The sequence below is a fragment of the Amphiura filiformis genome, chromosome 13 (assembly GCF_039555335.1).
Source record: "Amphiura filiformis chromosome 13, Afil_fr2py, whole genome shotgun sequence".
Classification (NCBI taxonomy): Eukaryota; Metazoa; Echinodermata; class Ophiuroidea; order Amphilepidida; family Amphiuridae; genus Amphiura; species Amphiura filiformis.
The window spans coordinates 60,102,607-60,124,720 of NC_092640.1; the positions used below are offsets into that span (position 1 = coordinate 60,102,607).

Sequence of the window (22,114 nt, forward strand, 5' to 3'; positions counted from 1 at the left end):
GAAGAAATGTTTTGAAAACGCTACTCCTCGTTTTTGTGGCTTTCGTGGTGTGTTGGACACCAAACGCTTTATTTTATCTCTTCTACAATTTAGGAGTTAACATCACATTCGGCTCTACAGCACACAGAATTACGATCGTAATGGCTCAAAGCAACTCAGCTGTTAATTTCTTTGTTTATGGATTCAAATATAAGCAGTTCAGACGAGGATTAAGGAAGCTCTTTCGATGTCCGCAGATGTCAATAGAGCCAGCTCAGCCAGGATCAGCGCATATTTATTCAGTAACTTAACTTAACATTATTAAAGTTGTATCTATTTGACATTGCACTCAATCACATTTGCACTCATCATCATTTCGACTTACTTCAAAATGCTGAAATGTTCATATTTTACGTACGTACTCACCTCGAATACATGGAACACCTCGTAAAACTTTATGACACAATCACCAAAAATGGTATATTCTGCCCTACCACGACAAACAGAGCACAATTGAAATGTTTGCTTTGCCTTGCCGAAATTTCGTATTCACCTTACACCTTAATTCCAAACCTTTTCAAAATGTGTGTTTGTGTCATTAGAAGTTGAATTAACAGTCTTTGACCGCTCCCTCAAAATAAGCAGCCGTGGTTGGGCAGCGTGTGTGGTCAATAATGGTATCGAGAGCTTATTTGCAACACTGTCTCATATCAAGTTGGCCATTGGCACTGGCATTTTATGCCTGTTGGAGATACTGTTTCACTGGTCCGGGGCTGAAGTTGGGATTAGTGGACCTAAGTCTCTGTTATCTGCCTGGATTTATTCATGCATCCGTCTATTGTAGTAACTTATGCGATTAACTCGTATAATAATAATTGTGTGGGATGTGTGTTTGGGTAAACCATATAAACATTGTTTTGGTAAATGATTTGTACAGCAGGTTACAGAATAAAGCTACATAATCCCTTAATAGAAGATTTCTGTGCTAGACTAATTCTGTGTAGATTTACCCCAAATATGAAAGTTTTGAACCTATGTCCAAGTAGTGTGTGCATTTAAAATAAACATCTCAAAAAAAGTAACTACCCCCTTAAATAATAGCCATTTTTCAAAAACGGGCTATTGTATTACAAATCTGAAAATGCGTTGGAAGCAGAATTTATTTCTGCACATTTACCTCAATAAAGCACAGAAAACAATAAACACCAGGCAATTTAATGTAGTGAGGTACAGATTTGAAAGTTGCACTTACCACGTTGCTTACAACAATACAAAAACACTCAGATATCATTACACAGATTTCCTCCCATTATACTGAATACATATCAATAGAATTTACTGCAACTTTCAAATCTTAGGTTACATTGATTCAAATGTACGCAGTGACGTCAGTATTTAGTCAATTACTACAAATGAGGTGTCAAAATGTGCAGAAATAAAGTCTGCTTCCAACGCATTTTACAGATTTGTAATACAATCACCCGTTTTTGAATAAGCCTATTATTTATGGGGGTTTAGTTACTTTTTTTGAGATGTTTAGATTGCTTGCTTACAGTTATGTTTTCATTTATCACTGTTTGCTATGTAAATGGATAATCTCTCCAGATGGCGTGCTTAAAAAGCATACTCTATTCATCCATGTCTAAATGTCACAAATCGCGTGTTTTGTTATCTATATAGTCTCTCATGACCAAAATACTACTGCAGTGTATTCTAGATGCAAATGTACAGCATAACATTAATATATTTGAACGTTTTACTCTGTATTTAGTACGCCTTAATAATTATCATTTCCCGTGAGGAATGTTACACAAAATGCAAATGATCTTTTTAAATAATGAATGAATGAGCCCTCTACACAACAACTTCATTCAATCTCATGGCAATCTGAGAACGCCGATCTTAAATTATTAGTTGTCATCATCAATGACGAGCTGTCTTGCTTCAGCTGCAATACAATGGAGCCAGTTCTTTACCTGAGAATAGTCAAGACCATCATTGGACTCTTTGGTATGATTGGAAATACTCTGGTCTGTTTGGTCATACACCACAACCAAGATATGCACACTCTTACCAATGCATTGATATTTAATCAGGCTGTCACAGACTTTTTCTCTTGTATCTTCATATTTCTTCAATCCAATATACCAGACTCGGGACCACCATCGTCACGAGTAGCGGGAAATCTTTTTTGTAAATTTTGGGATTCGCCAAATTTGCTATTTGCCCTACTCGTAACGTCTACATTCGGTCTTGTTGTTGTAACATTAGAAAGATACGTGGCTATAGTATTCCCTTTCGCTACATTGCACTGTTCACTCGGAAGAAGACTATAATTCTTATTTGTTGTATTTGGGTTTTAGGTTTCGCTTATGCACTTACGGACTCGATGCGTTTTTATATGGAAGATAACGCATGCATGACACGAAAAATACAGTGGATAATAGGCAAGGGAATTATCAGTTTCTGTGTGCAATATTTTCTGCCAATTTCGGTCATGCTTTTTGCTTATGGGCATATAATCTTTGTTCTGTCCAAAAATCAAAGTGGCCATGACACTCAATTGGACCAGCACAGCAGTGGCACAACAAACGGAAACAGATCGACCAATACGCATCCAGAAACACTGCAAGAAAGTCTTAAACGAGCCCGACGAAATGTGTTGAAGACGCTACTCTTGGTTTTCGTAGCTTTCATGGTGTGTTGGACACCCAACCAATTAGCTTATCTCTTCTACAATTTGGGGTATAACATCACATACGGCTCTACAGCTTACAGAATTACGATCTTAATGGCTCAAAGTAACTCAGCTGTTAATTTCTTTGTTTATGGATTCAAATATAAGCAGTTCAGACGAGGATTAAGGAAGCTCTTTCGATGTCCGCAGATGTCAATAGAGCCAGCTCAGCCAGGATCAGCGAATATTTATTCAGTAACTTAACTTAACATTATTAAAGTTGTATCTATTTGACATTGCACTCATCATCATTTCGACTTACTTCAAAATGTTGAAATGTTCATAATCACGTTCGTACTCAACTTGAATGCATGGAACACCTCGTTTGCTGAATACTGGTAACAAACGCCGGATAAACATTATTCTGATATCCGTCCAAGTTCAAACTGCGCAAAAATTGATGACACAATCACCAAAAAATGGCATATGCTGCTCTACCACGACAAACAGAGTACAATTGAAATTTTTTGCCTTGACGAAATTTAATTTTCAACTTAGAGGACTTCAGGCAGTTGTTGTCTACCTATATAACATCTGTTACACCTTAATTCCAAACCATTTCAAAAATGTGTGTTTGTGTCATTGGAAGTTGATTTAACAGTCTTTGACCTCTCGCTCAAAATAAGCAACCGTGGTAGTGCAGCGTATGTGGTTAATACGTCGTCATGGTATCTAGAGCTTATTTGCAACACTGTCTCATGTCCATTTGACCATTGGCCTCATGTTCCAACCTAGTCTGCACTAGCAGCTTATGCCTGTTGGAGATAAGGCTATTTTTTAATGGTCTGGGGTTTAAGTTGGGATTAATGGACCCCGGTAGTGGACCTAAGTCTCTGCTATCGCCGGAAAGTACATTTGTTAAAACATTTTTGTCACCAAAATTTCATTTTCACCCTAAACGGGACAGTATTGCACAGAGCCCTTGATATGTCCGCCTGCATGAATCAATAAATTTATTATGAGCAACAAAAATAAAAGTACCGTATCTGTTATTATGAAAGTACTTTTTGCGCTCAAACGAGTGGACTTGCGCTCAAATTGGGGTCATTGCATAAATTGACCCCCCCTACCAAAGTGTGTTAATTTTTTTAAACATAATAATTATTACATTTTATGACCCCAAAGGACCTCAACACCAGTGATAACTCAATTTGGCCAAAAGTGGACTTAAATACTCTTTGCGCTCAGGAAACACCTATAACTTGAAATAGAAACACTTAATTAAAAAAAAAGCTGGTGACAGAATTGTCTAAATTTGATTACCTTTCATATGACACCTTGTTTGTTGAAATTGGGCCTATAGTATAGTGTTTCTAGAAAAATTAAAAAAAGTAAGTACTAACATTACCATTAAATATCTTCTTTGATAAGACTAATATCTTTGAAAAAAATCATTGTCATTATTAAGTAGCATTTTTGCAATAACATAAAATCAAAAAATAGATTTATGCAGTGGGTATAAAGGAGAAACAAAATCACATTTAAACAAATGATCTGTTTTCATACATTAAGTTGATTTGTGAACTTGGCAACATGCCAAAAACACTCCATGTACAAAGTCTATGGAGTTTTCTCACCATCTACACATTCTGTATTATTTTCAAGCAAATCTGTGCATGACACCACGCCGTAGCCGTAAAAACCAAAAGACAATAATTATGAAAGACAATAAGAAAACACCAATTATTATTTATCTTGGATCAAGCAGACAAACAAACCTTGACTTATATGGGATTAGCTGTGTTAAGACTCTTATCTCATGTTGCAATCTCAACACTAGCAGAAATATATTCCCAATTCTCCGTCATTTGCATCTTGAAAAATGCAAATAATGCCAGATTCGGAACTTATAGTTTTTAACTACTACATGGTGAAAGTTGTTTTAACTTACAGGCAAGTGCAGCTGAATTTTTCTAATCCTAAATTCATCGTAGCAAGGTCACCACAGACTCAATCTTACGACGTTTCAATGGGTTCGCCACAAAAAATTACGTACGTCAAAAACGCTCTTTTGGAAAAAATTAAAAAAATTCAGGTGAGTTTTTCTCACCATCTACACATTCTGTATTATTTTCAAGTAAATCTGTAAATGACACCGCGCCGTAGCCGTTAAAACCAAAAGACAATAATTGTGAAAGACAATAATAAAACAAACCTTGACTTATATGGGATTAGCTGTGTTAAGACTCTTATCTCATGTTGCAATCTCAACACTAGCAGAAATATATTCCCAATTCTCCGTCATTTGCATCTTGAAAAATGCAAATAATGCCAGATTCGGAACTTATAGTTTCTAACTACTCCCTATTCCAGGAAAATACAGCACTAATATTTTGGGATTTAAAAATATTATCAAGTTCTGCCAAATGAAACACAGCTCAATCCTAATCATTAATTTAGTCCTAACTGGAGATAAAAGAAAAAGTTCACTATTTTATTAATTTCTTGAAAAAAGAGCCAAAAACATGCATTTTCGGCATGTTTTCTGACAATCGAGTCACAAAAATCACAGAGTTGTACTAAGACTAATTTCAGTTTAAGCATTCAAAATCTTGAGTATATGCCGAAATTTTGCTCTAATTTTCACTTTTTTTGTTACTTTAATTAAATGGTTGGTTATAAGAATGAAACATGTCTTTTCCAAAAATTAGAAAGCATAAACTGAAATTAGTCTTAGTACAAGTCTTTGGGCTTGATTGTCACAGCATACGAAAAACACCCTAAAAACGCATGTTTTTGGCCCTTATTTCCAAAAATTGGCCAAATATTAAAATTTGACTTTTATTGCTAGTTAGGACTCACTAAAGGATTAGGATTTAGCTATGTTTTATTTGGCAAAACGATCCCAAAAATCCCAAAAAAAATTTAATCCCAAAAAATTTGTTCTGTATTTTTCTGGAATAGGGAGTACTACAAGGTGAAAGTTGTCTTAACTTACAGGCAAGTGCAGCTGAATTTTTCTAATCCCAAATTCATCGTAGCAAGGTCACCACAGACTCAATCTTATGACGTTTCAATGGGTTCACCACGACGCGTCGTGGAGGACAAGTACGTTAAATGACAACCTTCCGTCAAGATAAGCTCTGACTTCTTTAGCTTCGGAAACTGCTGCAGAAAAGATGATGGTGCGTCTGTCGATTTGTATCTCAGCCGTTTGCCCTTTGTATTGCGGACTGCTAATTGGTTTATTTCTCTCTCATCTACTGAAGAAATGATGGTCACATGAAAAGAGTCATTTAAGGGTGACCTTATTTCTGGAATTATAGAACATACTGCAGTTACTGTTCATTTTCCTATACATAATACACAGTACTCTCACCATTGACGCGTGACATCTACAAACAGTGTATGTTATAGGTATATGGGCATTGCCGTCACTGTGTGAAAAATAACCGGCCAATATTTAAAGTACTTTCTGAAATTCTAGAAAATATAGTTTTGTAACATGTCCTAAATTTTTAGCTAATTTAGGTGTTTGGAAATATTCGCACTTTGGTGTTTTAGTGTATGTTATAGGTATTAGGGCATTGCCTAGTTAACGTCACCGTGTGAAAAATAACCGGCCAATATTTAAAGTTCTCTCTGAAATTCTAGAAAATATAGTTTTGTAACATGTCCTAAATTTTTAGCTAATTTAGGTGTTTGAAATATGCGCACTTCGGTGTTTTAGGAAGGATATGTAAACGACAGATAACACCAAAAATAAATGATGAAATTATTTCAGTCTACAACCATTATGTTTCTCATTTTCAAGAATGCTGGTTAACAATATGCAGACTATTGTCTCATTTCAACATTGTTACCTTGCGTTTGCTTTATAATCGTTCACCCAACTGAATCTATAATACCAGCTCATTGCAATATCGCACAGGTAAAACAGACACATGTGTTGTGAGGATTTAACCAGAGAAGATCTGATTTAATATAGTTGAGCTGTTTTCAATGAGTGTTATCCTGGTTTAATAGCTTTTAATTGGGTTTAAGTCCTGCAAAGGTGGTGGTGAATTCTACTGCAGACAAAACTGCATCATGAACTTTCGGGCCTCATAACTGCTATATTGTTCCTCTAAAGTAAAAAGTATACATATTTAGAATGGCATAGACTTGATCATGTTGATGGGAGGACAAATTTGGACCAAAATGCTAATTTTTGGAGAAAATCCCCCCAAACGGTCTTTTGTTTTAAATTTTAGATAATTTTTTTAAATTAATTTTTAAAAACTAGATAAAAATATCTAGGAACCATTTATATTTTTTTTAATACACACACATCAAATGATCGTACCGCAATACGACCGATGAAGTAACACGCATTGGCGCTGGTAGTAAATTCCAATTTTCTTTGCTTGACCTCAGTTGTTCGGCTCAAAATTAAAAGGGGACATATCTGACAGTAAAAGCTAACATTTTATGGAATAGAAATATTAATCTATTTTTATGAAAATGTTACAATATGGCTTTGATTAATCTACATAAAACCGTACAAAATGGGCGACTACGTTATGTATGAAAGGTTTACGTACCCATTTGAGAAATAGATGGAACTGAAATCAAGTCCGTGTCATAATTACTGTAACCTATATTAAGTTATTGTACTTGTACTTGTATAAGTAACGTAATCTGGATATTTTGGAGGTGCTAATATCAATTGACCACACTTAGAAAAATGTACCATCAGCAACTCTCGCGAAAGGGAAAGTATTCAAATATTTTAAAAATAGTTTCCATTTGATTTTATTTTTCAATGGGAAATAGATAAAAAGGGACAAAATAATAGTGCGTACAAAATTCGAAGCTCAAATCAATTACGTACAGCTGCAAAGGTGGCTGTACGGACAGCAACCGCCGATATTGATTAAATTGTCAAATATCTTTTATCAAGTCTTTATTACTAGTCGTTTTTGGTCATATCTCTTGCAGAGTATTGTGGCACATCTATGCTTGTCACAAAAAATCTGATTTTTGATGATTTTTATATTGCCTTTAGAGTGCCTTTAAATGGTTCTATGAAGAACCCAAAATGTTCTGTAACATCAGAAAGAACCACTTTAGACACGTAAAAGGTTCACGTAAAGAGGTAGAAAGAATCATTTGTGGGAGTTGCCCATTTTGGAGAGTCAACAACTCTACAACGTACAGTAGCCCAGTTTTGCATTTAGGAGAGATCCCCGGTCTACGCTGGACAAAAAACAGAACAAAACAAAACAAAATCGCTCTCCCGATTAGATGACCAAGGCGAGGTTAATTATGTTCCCTATTTGGGACATTGAGCGATGTCTAATGCCATCTGATACCTTTTCCATGAACTTTTACACCTTTGCAACTTTCAATTCGCATAGGAATTGTCATCTCTCCCAATATTATTGGGAATTGTTATCTTTACCGTATATTGTATAATATACCCAATTGAATTACGACAGAATTTGTACCGCTTCTGAGATATTCCTCTTGATACGAAGGACAGTAAACAACTTAATCCTATTAGATAATGTATTTATTATAATAGAACCGAGTATTGTCAGTGACAGTTATATTGAATTAAAAGAGAACTACATGTACAAGTCAATATTAATTCAGTTTCTGATTTTAATTTGTGTCTTTTGTGTGACATCCAAGCCAGTGGAGCCAGGTTGATGCGCGTTTTTCAATCAAGTTGTGTGAAGCTGGGCCTGAAAAATGTTTTGGAAACCCCGATACATTAAATTTGTGGCAGTTGTAGACCCGGGTCTGTCAAGGCCGTTTCAAACCCGGGTCTGCCACGGCTATTAATGTTGTACACTTCGTCTTCGGACCTGCAGATGTTTTGCAACTTTTATTAACATGATTAAATATCAAAGACTTGATATATGACATGGTCCGATATGTAAGTTTATGCAATGTTTTCCACGTGGTTCTGCAGATGTTACGCCCCCTGCGATAATTTACGGTTCAGAGACAGACCTGGTTCCGTCACAATTCTGATCATGACAGACTCGGATCTGGCACAGACCCGCATATTTCTCGTAGCAACCTGATCACGGAGGACCTTTCAGAAGCTCCCGAATTCAAATATATCCCAACTTGGCTTTGAATTAACTAAAATGCTGATGGTGAGTAATTTGTCACAGATGAGGATAGCCGGGCTAAATAGTGGTCTGACAACCAAATAATGATAATAATAATAATAATAATAATAATAATAATAATAATAATAATAATAATAATAATAATAATAATAATAATAATAATAATAATAATAATAATAATAATAATAATAATAATAATAATAATAATAATAATAATAATAATAATAATAATAATAATAATAATAATAATAATAGTAATAATAATAATAATAATAATAATAATGGAGCGTATTTATACCGCGCAAAAATCATCAAACAGGGCGCGAAAAAAAGGGCAAAGGACACACATTGAAACACAAAATACCTTAAGATTCAGGGAAAGCAAGTTGGAAAAAATGAGTTTTAAGACTACATTTGAATTGAGCTAGAGAAGTGATATTATTGTGGATGGTGGTGGGAAGGGAATTCCAGGCTACAGGGGCAGCATAACGAAAGGAACGCAGATGATAAATTAACACGCGGGGTCCTGAGAAGTTTTTCAGATTATAAACGGAGGGAGCGCTGATGAACATAAGTACAGAGAACCGAGAAGAGGTAAGAAGGAAGGGTACCCTCAAAGTTAATATCGTTATGAATTTCGTGACGAATCGAGAATTTTGTTTTAGGTGATCTTTCATTTCCACCAAGAGTATAAATGGAAAATATTAAAAAAGAACAAAAACCAAAAAAAAAAAAAACCAAAACAAAACCCGCGATTACTGAATTTAGAAAGAGACGAATCATATACTTAGCTGTACCAAATAGGTAGATCCAGTGTAAAGTACAGCTGGAGCCTCCGAATTTTCTATATTAAATGTCCCATACATGTACTGCTATATTTTACACCAATAGGACTTCTCTATCCAGTGATACGAAAATAAGTACAAACATTTCCCACATAATGTCGCACACAGAAAAAAATGGGGTTTCTGCTTTAAAATCTCAGACACATTTGGTTTCTAAATATGACAGAAAATAGATATTTATGCCAAGTTTATAGTTCAGCAATATCTGCATTAAACCCTAAATCAACAATTAGTGCTATGGTTTATACGTATTTGAATGCGTTGGAAGCGGCAGGTTCGTTTTGCATACCTGCATACTGCATATTTCTAGAGTTTCTTAGTGGCGAGTTGTAAGGATCAAATGTTGCAAGATTGGGCATATATCGTAAACAAAATATAAACACATAGGCCCTATGATATAAACACTTTTGTTTGGCCCTAGTGTGGGCAGACATCTCAAAATTTGCAAGAGATGCTATAAATTACATTGGATGACTGTGCAATGATCGAGCTCTGTGTTATGAGTGTGAATTAATTTTCTAGGTGTCTGCATCTCAATTTGGAAACACATTCAGTCTTAAATGATTCAGTCAGCATCACCTTAACAATTAATTATTTCATTTAGCACATGGCTTGGCAAAATATTCTCCAAAACAAAATACACATTGTTTATTTCAATTATGAGTGTAGATTTGTGACATCATATCCCATAATGCCTATCTTCTATGCTTTATGTACCCCGGTACTACAGTAAGGTGGAATGTCCCAATGAATGATGGGACATAATATGAAATCCAGATTTTTGAGCTATGACTTGACACCATAAAGACATCTAAACATGCCAATATTGGAAATAGTTTGAGTTCAAAATATATAACCTGAACCCTATAACATTTGATGAAGTGGTATTGGGGGAGGGGACGGGGTATAATTTAAACTTAGTATCATAGGCCTATTATATTAATAGGGGACACAGGGTCGAGGTATGGTAATCTTATACATGGATGAGTATTCATTAACTGATGAGGTAGGGTTTTTTTTTTTCAATGTAAATTTGCATTGTTAGTAGTTTGAATCTTTTCCTAATCTTTAGGAAAGTCCTTTATTAGGAAGGTCCCTTTTCTTTTCTCTTCTCAAACATGTGATTATGAGGGATAAACCCCTTAGAAAAGACTTGGAAGTGATTCTTGTTACTTTAATATTAATAAACTTATTTAGGTCTATGAATGAAGTTTTCCTATAAGCATTCCAAATTATTTGAAAAATCTAGAAACTAAAAACAATCTGACAAATCTCAGAAATTGAGGAGGGAGTGCACGAGAACCAAAACATTGATTTTTTCGGCCCAAAATGGTGCCACAGTAAATTTACTTCCTGTTTTATAGATGAGAACAAATGATACAATTGTTTGCAATGATACATTTTAATACAAAAACGAAATGGTAGATAAACCATACACATGTGGTTTGTACAGGAAAGTGTTTGTAAGTTTGATTAATGATCATAAGTAGCCTTGGTGAGGTCCGTTGAAACTATTAAGGTGACAGTGCATCTACTACATATCTTGGGTTCTTTTTTCTCCAATTTATATTATCGAAGTTAAACCATAACACTCATTAACCTATCAAAATGAAAAATATCAAGAAATTAAACGGAAGTGCATACACACCCATCCACCCCCGGGCATCCACCCCTCTCCATAAACGCCACCACCACAAAGTTCGCACCAACATCACCAAAACATGCTCTCCAAATAATGTAGCTTTAATATACTCACCATTAAGAAACTCTAAAAATATGCAGTATGCAGGTATGCAAAACGAACCTGCCGCGTTGGAAGGCTAATGGCGTATCCCTGATCTGTTAAAGAATGCAGGTTAATCGCTGCTTCATTAAGCAATCACCAAACTGTGAGAACGAGACTACCAAGTCACACAGTGAAAAGTGCATCTGTGATCAAGATGACATAACCTGTTATTGAAAGCTCAGAAAGGTGAGTAAAAAATATCGGATTTGACAAATTAATCAAAATTTTATAAACCACCATATGACAAAACAGCAGTGTATTTGTTAAAATTGCATCGCTCGTCGCTATAGCAAGCCTGTCCTTGGGAAGCAAGTTTTCGTGAATCAGCAACACTGTCCTTGGTATGCTTGGGAGCGTTAAGCAGGTGTTCTTGAATCGGCTTACTCGCGAAGTACACAATAATACAGTATCTAAAGTAAATAACATAATAAAATAAACATAGCAGACACAGAGTTTCTACCTGGGAGGTATATATTTAAATTGTTACCAAAGTCAATTACCAATTTAGCCAAACAGATTTCACTTGACTAGGCAGAACTTGACATTTGCAAACCATCACACTTCATGATAGTATTCGATTGGCGTATCAGCTTCCGCATTTAGTTCTACGGTCTTGTTGAAGGTACACACAATGGAACCGGTTCTTTACCTGAGGATAGCCAAGACCATCATTGGACTCTTTGGTATGATTGGAAATACCCTGGTCTGTTTGGTCATACACCACAACCGCGATATGCACACTTTTACTAACGCTTTGATATTTAATCAAGCTGTTACAGATTTCTTATCTTGTATCTTCATATTTCTTCAATCTAATATACCAAACACCGGACCACCATCGTCAAAAATAGCGGGAAATGTGTTTTGTAAATTTTGGGATTCGCCGAATGCCTTATTTGCGTTACTCGTGACTTCTACATTCAGTCTTGTTGTTCTAACATTAGAAAGATACGTGGCTATAGTATTCCCATTTCACTACATTAAACTGTTTACTCTGAAGAAGACTGTAATTCTTATTTGTTGTATTTGGATTTTGGGTTTTGCGCATAAACTTACGGACTCGAGGCGTTTTTATATGGAAGATAGCGCGTGCATGATGCGACAAATACCGTGGATAAAAGGGACTGGAATTATCATTTTTTGTGTGCAATATTTTTTGCCAATTTTGGTCATGCTATTTGCTTATGGACATATAATATTTGTTCTGTCAAAAAATCAACGTGGCCGGAGCACCAGCCTAACATCCGAAAATAGACCGGTAAATACGCATCCAGAAACTTTAGAAGAAAGCCTCAAACGAGCACGACGAAATGTGTTGAAGACGCTAATCTTAGTGTTTGTAGCTTTCGTGGTGTGTTGGACACCAAACCAATTAGCTTATCTCTTCTACAATTTAGGGTATAACGTCACATACGGCTCTACAGCTTTCAGAATTACAATCTTAATGGCTCAGAGTAATTCAGCTGTTAATTTCATTGTTTATGGATTCAAATATAAACAATTTCGACGTGGATTAAGGAAGCTCTTTCGATGTCCGATGTCAATCGAGCCAGCTCAGCCAGGATCAGCGAATATTTATACAGTAACTTAAATGAACATTATTAAAGCTGTATCTAATTAACATTGAACACTGATGCATGGAACACCTCTCTTGCTGAATTGTGGTAACCTACCCCGGAAATATCATTCTGATCTAAGTTGAGACTGCGCAAAAACCCCGGGGCAAAAAGTGATTACAAAACAACTAACAATGAGGAGCAGCGTGGCACCCTGGTAAGGTCTTTGCCTTTTGTGCGAGAGGTCCCGGGTTCAATTTCTCGCAGGACCAAAAACAAAATCTCCGCTCTCCCTGTGGTTCATCTGGTAATGGCGGGACAGATGATCCATGATAAAAAACTTCGTTACAGTCGGTTCCGATCAGGGTAACGTCCGATTGTCGGCTACACTTGCCTGTCCTGTAAAAATATTCCGACCAGCTATCTACGGCGACCACCTCCATCAGGTCACCTGTGCCTGGCCGAAGTTTCGTCATAGTTATCTCCTAGATTTTAGCTGTTAATGCCTAGATATGCTCGACATAAAAAATGATCTATGATGCGCGCGCCCTAACACTACAAACATAATACTATTGAACTTTTTTGCAGGACAGGCAAGTGTTTTCACCTCAAGTGGCTTCAGGCAGTTGGTATCTACGGGTATACGGGTACGGGTATCTATATATAAAACGTAATTCCAAACACCCTCTCAAAATAATCAATCTTGGTAGGACAACGTGTACTGCTTCATCTCCATTTGGTCACTGGTCTCATCTTAACCTGTTTGAGATAAAGGTTATGTTTCACTGGTCAGTGACTTTATTGGGATTAGTGGACCTAAGTATTTGTTATCAGTGGAAGGCCCATTTTTCTTAACATTTTGGCACCAAAATCTTATTTTCGCCCCTGAACAGTGGTATATCACAGATCAAGTACAAATTTCCAAGTGTTGTGGTGTGCATCATTTTGGCTGTACCGTCGTGTGCTAAATGGCGTACATACATATCACTCTTTAACGGTGTGTAATATATTTATTGTTACTAACCTTTTTAACGGCTTGTTAAAATTTTTTTTGTTACTAACCTGCTTTTAAAAAGCGTAAAAAATATTTCGCCCCTAATGTCTAAATGAACAGTGGTGCATCACAGATCAAGTACAAATTTCCAAGTGTTGTGGAGTGCATCATTTTGGCCTGGGTTCTGTACCGTCGTGTGCTAAATGGCGTACATACATATCACTCTTTAACGGTGTGTAATATATTTATTGTTACTAACCTGCTTAAAAAAACGTCTATAATCAAGTTGAAATTGTTTTTTAAACGAGCCAAAAAGAGGACGCACTAGACAATTCACGCTACTGTGTTTGAACCATGTAACCGACGATGATGTGTCAGTGTAACACAATGTTAATCTACGAACTATGATATAATGTCAGTCTTCTTTGAAAAGAGTATACAATCATTCTGACAGTGAGTGTTGTAAAATTTTTATTTTGCCATTCAAAACTACTCTTAATTCAAAATTGAGGTGGTTTCAGTATAGAATTATCCATAACATCCTTCCAACAAACGCCTGGCTTTTTAAGATTAATTTGAAGGACATTGATGTATGTACGTTCTGTCATAAAGAAAGGGAAACCATTACACACATTTTTGCATATTGTGAAGTTGTTAATTTATTGTGGCAAACAGTTAAGGAATATTTTGATGTGATACCTGACCTTACAGCTTTTATTAAATTATATGGTATTATTGATACAGATTCGGAGGATTCTTTAATAATCAACCAAATCATTCTCATTGTGAAATATTATGTTTATAAATGTAAATGGAATGAGTCTAGATTGTCTTTTAATGCTGTTAAAAATATGATTGCTGATGTAGAAAAACTTGAGAATTATTGTGCTAAAAGAAACTGTAAAGAAGAATTTCACTTGATTAAGTGGAGCCCTATCATACATTTGATTTGATTATTGAATTCGTCGCTGGGTGGACGTGGTGGCGTGATACAGCTTTAATGGTCGTTGAAGGGACACAGTGAGGTATCGGCTTATATCTTTTTCCTGATGCGTCACTGTGTAAATTCAGCGACTGGATCGCTTTTACGTCGCTGCGTCTTTTTGGCGATGAATTATACCAGACAAGTCTTATTGTTATCTCATTAATTGATTTTTAAATTTCGGTAACGTATATTTGTAATGTATTTGTAATATCATTTCCCATGTTTTAATGTGCCATTTTGTTGCAAGAGGAAAATAAAAGCCCTGTTTGGGGCATGAGAAACAAAAAAATATAATGTATCATGATCCAGATGATGGAGCGAGCTGCATAGCAAATTTATCTTAAGCAGTGGGCTGATCTTGAATTACCAGCTCTTTTCGCGCCGCATCTGACGGTTCGGTTCGTGCTTTATTAATTTAGTTCTACAGCTTTGTTTAAGAAACACACAATGGAACCAGTTCTTTACCTGAGGATAGTCAAGACCACCATTGGACTCTTTGGTATGCTTGGAAATACCCTGCTCTGTTTGGTCATACACCACAACCACAATATTTCATATCATATTTCATATCATTTTATTTGCCAGCAAAAAGACACATATACATATAAAATATTGCACAATATCAAAATTACACATAAATATATAAATTACACATGCAAAGATATAAAAATGTAAGCCATGGAAGGTCATAAAGCAAGAAATTGAAATTGAATTGACCCATGTTGGAGAAAATAGAGAGATGGCATGCCTTAACCAGGAACAATTTAAACAAAGGACAAGAGAACCCCTGGCAGGGATAGCCAGATAGTGACAAAGTCACTTTCAAAGTGGCTAAACCTAATTGATTCCCACAAGAACACAGACAATCAGCACAGGGGAACAGGGCAAAGGATGAATCTACCTACATTCTCCAACATAAGATAATTCGTGATAATACAATGTAAGCACAACCTTTAGATAAAAAATAAGCCTAAGCCCAACTAAAAACTATTTTGAATTCCAGCTAATTGTTTTGAAATGTTTTTTGAGATTGTCCAGGAAATTAAATATACTAAACAAAAATTGGTCTTTGAGAGATGGAGGAAGTTGATCAAAATAAACTGGAAAACGATTGAAGACAGTGTATTTAAAACTATCGGTTCTAGCATAAGAATGGGAGAACTTAAGAGAATTACTATGACGAGTATTGATGGAAATATACTCCAAAGGATCAATATCATGCTTGCAGTAAAAACACTTGGCAATAAAAAGAAATAGCAAGATAATTGTATCTATTGCACACAGACATCAGACCTAGTTTTTCAAGGCGTACACCATATTAAAGCTTTCCCCTTGGTGCTGGAATACAGGCACGTGCCAGACGTCCCTGTATTTTTTCCAAGGATTTTAAGTGTCCACTTTGATGTGGAAGCCAGGCTGGGATACCATATTCAAGAATTGGACGGCAGAGGGAGGTATATAATTTGACCAAAATATCTGGATCATTGCAGCGGACCAGTCGCCTAATAAATCCCAAAAGACGCGAGGTTCTTGAAGTGACTGATTTAACATGGTCCCCCCATTTCAGATTTGAAGAAATCATAATGCCGAGATATTTATAACTATGAACTACACCTAAGGGTTTGTTAAGTAAGGTGTACTGTGGAGTGGATCTATTAACACCAACTCTCCTGGACAATCTCATAACCTTGCACTTGTCTGGATTTAAAGACATTTTGTTAATATTGCACCAGTTAACGATACTGTCAAGATCATTTTGGACAGTGTTGATGTCATCTTCCGCCTGGATGGGTCTGTACAGGAGCGTGTCATCAGCATATTGGGGGAGCGATGAGCTAACAAAATTTGGCAAGTCCAAAACAAAGAGATTAAACAACAAAGGCCCCAGGACAGAACCCTGAGGGACCCCGGACTCAACAGAAACCCAATTTGACGATGCCCCTCGGAATTTAACACACTGTGCCAGTGCCAGAGAGGACCACAAATACCATAACGATGAAGCTTGGCTAAGAGCAAATGAGCACTCTTACCAATGCTTTGATATTCAATCAATCTGTTACAGATTTCCTATCTTGTATCTTCATATTTCTTCAATCTAATATACCAGACTCAGGACCACCATCGTCACCGATAGTGGGAAACCTTTTTTGTCAATTTTGGGATTCAGACGCATTTTTGCCCTACTTGTGGCTTCTACATTCAGTCTTGTTGTTCTGACATTAGAGCGATACATGGCTATAATATTCCCTTTCCACTACATTACACTATTCACACGGAAGAAGACTGTAATTTTTGTTTGTTGTATTTGGGTTTTAGCTTTCGCTTATGCACTTACGGACTCGATGCGTTTTTATATGGAAGATAACGCATGCATGACACGAAAAATACAGTGGATAATAGGCAAGGGAATTATCAGTTTTTGTGTGCAATATTGTATGCCAATTTCGGTCATGCTATTTGCATATGGGCATAATAATATAATGTTTGTTCTGTCAAAAAAACAAAGTGGCATTGACACTCCTTTGGACCAGCGGAGTAGCAACGCAAGAAACATAAACAGATCGACCAATACGCATCCAGAAACACTGCAAGAAAGTCTTAAACGTGCTAGAAGAAATGTTTTGAAAACGCTACTCCTCGTTTTTGTGGCTTTTGTTGTGTGTTGGACACCAAACCAATTCTTCTTTCTCTTCTATAATTTAGGATTTAACCTCACACTCGGCTCGCCAGCTAATACAGTTACGGTCATAATGGCTCAAAGCAATTCAGCTGTTAATTTCTTTGTTTATGGCTTCAAATATAAGCAATTCAGACGAGGCATAAGAAAGCTCTTTCGATGTCCGATGTCAATAGAGCATCTCAACTAAATTATACATAACTAATTTTGTACTGCATGAAGAAATGAAGAGCTTTGTTTCAAAACCCCTTACATCCACTTGCTCAATTTGGAGAAAACAAAAAAAAAACATCAAAATAATCACTGATATAAGGTGTTTTTCAACAAAAGCAGTTTTTGGCAGGATGCTCATCCTACCCAAGCATCCCGCCAAGAACTGGTTTTGTTGCAAACGCCCATATATCAGTGATTTTTTGATGATTTGTTGATGTGTTCTCAAAAAGGGCAAGTGGATGTAAGGGGTTTTGAAACAAAGCTCTTCAAATATAATATAATATATATAATCTTGACTGTTCTTGACGTATTTTCGTTTATAATTTACTGCTCACTATTAGAAGTGATGTAATTAATCGGACTGACTACCATAGCAATAGATGAATACAATTTTGAATATATTTCCCTGCACTACAACGTTCACGCGGTACCAATGCATTGAACCATAGATGTCAAAGAACAGTGATAAAGACCTGGATCGTAATTCTATAGATTAGTATCTTTGAAAAGAGTGGTATTGTATTCAATCTATGATTGCAGACAGACACAGGTGATGATTGCAACCTGCTTGTAGTGCAGGCCGATATATTCAAAAATTGTGTGCATTTATTGCTAGGGTAGTTAATCCAATTATTACGGCACTTCTATGGCAAATAAATTTGAATAGATAATCATCTATAATCATCTAAAATTTGTGCTTCTATATGGCGGGCTTTGCGTACTACAATAACCAAGGGCAATAACCATTGATCGAACTGCAACTTGGGGCAACTGTAAAAATGGGGTATTAAAATGCTCGTAAATACGCCATCATTTTTTCTATGTCAAAATATTGTGAATACAATCTGCAGTTATAGGTGTATTATAACGGCTGCGTTAAGGTCTTTAGTTAAGACAAATGGTCTATGGACCATTTAGAAAAAAATAGCCCCATATCCCTCGCGCGAAAATCCCGGCATTTTTCGCTACAGGCCAAAACCCAAATTGGCCGCCGACACCATTTTGAAAAGTTTTGAACCACAGCACCTATAATCATGTACAAAGACACTTTTTCGGGTATATCGAGCACAAGGATACCGATTCTGACATTAGTTTGACATTACGGCATCATTTTCACCAAGAAATCCAAGATAGTGGCCGGCACCATTATTGAAAAATTTAGTTTTGAACCAGAGGACCTAAAATCGTGTACAAAGACACTTTTTTTTTGGATAAGTCGACCACAAGGATTTCAATTCTGATATTACTTTGACATTACGACCTCATTTGTATCCAGAAATCCAAGATGGCGGCCACCGGCGCCATCTTGAAAAAAATAAGTTTTGAACCAGAGTACCTAAAATTGTGTACAAAGACACTTTTTTGGGTAAGTCGACCCCAAGAAATCCGAATCTGTCGTTATAACATAATTGTTGCCCATAATTCCAAGATGGCCCCATTTGGTAGAGTGTAAATGCAATTTTTGAATGGGAGCATATAGGATCATGAATTAACTCCTTTTTTTGGCTAATTATAAAATAGTAATGGATATGGAAGCATAGATATGTCATTTCAGCTTTATTTGGGGTTTACGTCCCTTATCTGGGGTTTAGATTGCTCTATCTGCGGTTTACGTCCCTTATCTATGGATAAGGCACCTTATCTGGGGTTAGATGCCTTATCTGGGGTTTATGCTCCTTATCTGATGGAAGGCGCCTTATCTGGGGGTTATACTGCCTTATCTGGGCTTACGTTTCTTAGCTGGGGTTAAGGCGCCTTGTATGGGGTTTAGATGCCTTATCTGGGGTTTAGACTGTGTTATCCTAGGTTTACGCCCGTCATCTGAAGTTAAGGCTTCAAATATAAGCAATTATAATTATAATGCCTTATCTGGGGTTTATGTTCCTTCTGGGGTTAAGGCGCCTTATCTGGGGTTTAGACTGCCTTATCTGGGGTTTACTTCTCTTATCTTAGGTTTATGTTCCTTATTTAGGGTTAAGGCGCCTTATTTGGGGTTGGGACTGCTTTATCTGAGGTCTACGTCCCTTATCTGGGGTTACGGCGCCTTATCTGGGGTTTAGACCGCCATATCTGAGTCTACATCTCTTATCTGGGGTTAAGGCGCCTTATCTTGGGTTTAGATGCCTTATCTGAGGTTTACGACCCTTATCTGGGGTTTACGACAATATCTAAAGTTAAGGCACCTTATGTGGGGTTTATATGCCTTATCTGGGGTTTATGTTCCTTATTTAGGGTTAAGGCGCCTTATTTGGGGTTTGGACTGCTTTATCTGGGGTCTACGTCCCTTATCTGGGGTTACGGTGCATTATCTGGGGTTTAGATGCCTTATCTGGATTTAGACTGTTAAGGTTAAGGTTAAGGTTAAGGCATTTTAGCCACAGGTAAGGAACGTAAATCCCGGATAAGGCCGTCTAAACCACAGATAAGGCGCCTTATCCCTAGATAAGGGATGTAAACCCAAGATAAGGCGGAAATGACACACTTATGCTTCTGCTCCCATTCAAAAGTTACGTTTTCGCTCTACCGAATGGGGGTGAGCTTGGATTTCTGGGCAAAAATATGTCATAACGTCAAACTAACGTCAGACTCAGAATCCTTGGGGTGGACTTGCCCAAAAAAAGTTTCTTTGTACACAATTTTAGGTGCTCTGGCCCAAAATGTATTATTATTTGGACTTCTGGCTACAATTGGTGTGGTAATGTCAAAGTAATGTCAGATTTGAAATCCTTGTTGTTGACTTATCCGAAAATGTGTCTTTGTACACGATTTTAGGTGCTCTGGTTCAAAACTAAATTTTTCAAGATGTCGCCGGCGGTCATCTTAAATTTCTGGGTGAAAATGATGCCGTAATGTCAAACTGATGTCAAAATCGGAATCCTTGTGCTCGATATATCCGAAAAAGTGTCTTTGTACATGATTATAGGTGCTCTGGTTCCAAATTTAATTTTTGAAACTGGCGGCGGCGGCCATTTTGGATTTTGGCCTCTAGCAAAAAATGCCGGGATTTTGCGAGGGACATGGGGCTAATTTTTCTTCTAAATAGTTCATAGAAGTCAAATCAATCGTCAAACCTTACTAGCCAGAGAATGGTCACGGAATTGAGGTTTTTGACCTAACTATTAGCATAAGAGCATATGTGACGTGTCATGTCAAAAGGAGACACTTTTGGGCAGGATCGTAAATGGAGAAATAGCCAAAAATTTGCACGGGGGTGATTTTTTCACAATTTGGGTTTGTTGCAAATTTGTGATGTTATTAATGTTAAATATAACTGGCATCTTGTATTTTTTGAGAAATTTTTGAAGAGAATTCCTACTCTCAACATTGTTAATAATATTTTAAAGGCTGATATCTCAATTTCCAATTTTATAATACCATAACTTGCGAGCTCAATATCTTCGCTTAGGAATGTCCGATTTCATTGGGGAAAACGGTGTTGTGGAGCAAAATATCTCTACATTTAAGATATGTAAAAAACTCAAAATTGATAACCTGCCCAAAAGTGTCTCCTTTTGACATGACACGTCACATATAACCTTGACAATAATCATGATAATAGTGGTATCTGATGTGGAATGATATGTACTAGTATTAGGGAACGGTTGGTAAATTTGAATGCAAAAGATTATTTGCAAAAGCAGCTAACTGTTACTTAATTGCCCATCCAGTCAATGATTCTTATTTACCTCCCTGTAATAAACCAAGGTCTAATTGTTTGATGGAAGGAGTAATGATACTGACATTTTTCACATTTGCGAGATTTGAAGCTGCTTGAAGTTGTTACTTTAGTTGCAAGCTGCAAAGATTTGAGTTTATTTTGCCTATATTTTGTAGGTTGTATATATCTTTATTGTTACGTGTTGTTATCTCTATGTTTTTTGGTAAAGATGTTGCCTTTTCAGACATATGTTACACATATCCTTATTCGCTAAATGCGCTTCGCTTAAAAAACACGAATAAAATATTTTCATACGCGCTGCCGCTGTTGCCCTAAACATATTATTAAGTACACACAAAAACAACATTCAGATGGGAGATGACGCCTTGCCGCAGCAGCTCCTCCGTGAAGTGAAGCTAAGTGACGACAGCTTTCATCATTATGAAACGCCTGAATAACCAATCAACCTTTGTCCACCAGCTGATAGCTTCGTAATAAAAAACATTAATTTGTTAAGGTGGTACTACACCCCTGGCCGATTTTGTGCCTATTTTTGCATTTTTCTCAAAAATTATAGGGCATTGGTGACAAGTTAGATATGTATATCATAGGGGCAAGG

At 36.5% G+C, this 22,114-nt stretch overlaps 2 protein-coding genes across 2 annotated transcripts; both read left to right on the plus strand.

Moving 5' to 3' along the window:
* Nucleotides 1–12,043: 12,043 nt before the first annotated feature.
* On the plus strand, nucleotides 12,044–13,116 carry LOC140167797 (allatostatin-A receptor-like). Its single transcript, XM_072191090.1, has one exon. It carries the CDS (start codon nucleotides 12,044–12,046, stop codon nucleotides 13,001–13,003), a length of 960 nt encoding a protein of 319 aa, XP_072047191.1. The 3' UTR covers nucleotides 13,004–13,116.
* A 2,278-nt stretch (nucleotides 13,117–15,394) lies between these two features.
* On the plus strand, nucleotides 15,395–17,814 carry LOC140167798 (allatostatin-A receptor-like). The gene is made up of 4 exons (XM_072191091.1): nucleotides 15,395–15,475; nucleotides 15,951–15,959; nucleotides 16,232–16,401; nucleotides 17,055–17,814. The coding sequence occupies exons 1-4, from the start codon at nucleotides 15,395–15,397 to the stop codon at nucleotides 17,812–17,814; spliced, it is 1,020 nt and encodes a 339-aa protein (XP_072047192.1).
* The last annotated feature ends 4,300 nt before the right edge of the window (nucleotides 17,815–22,114 follow it).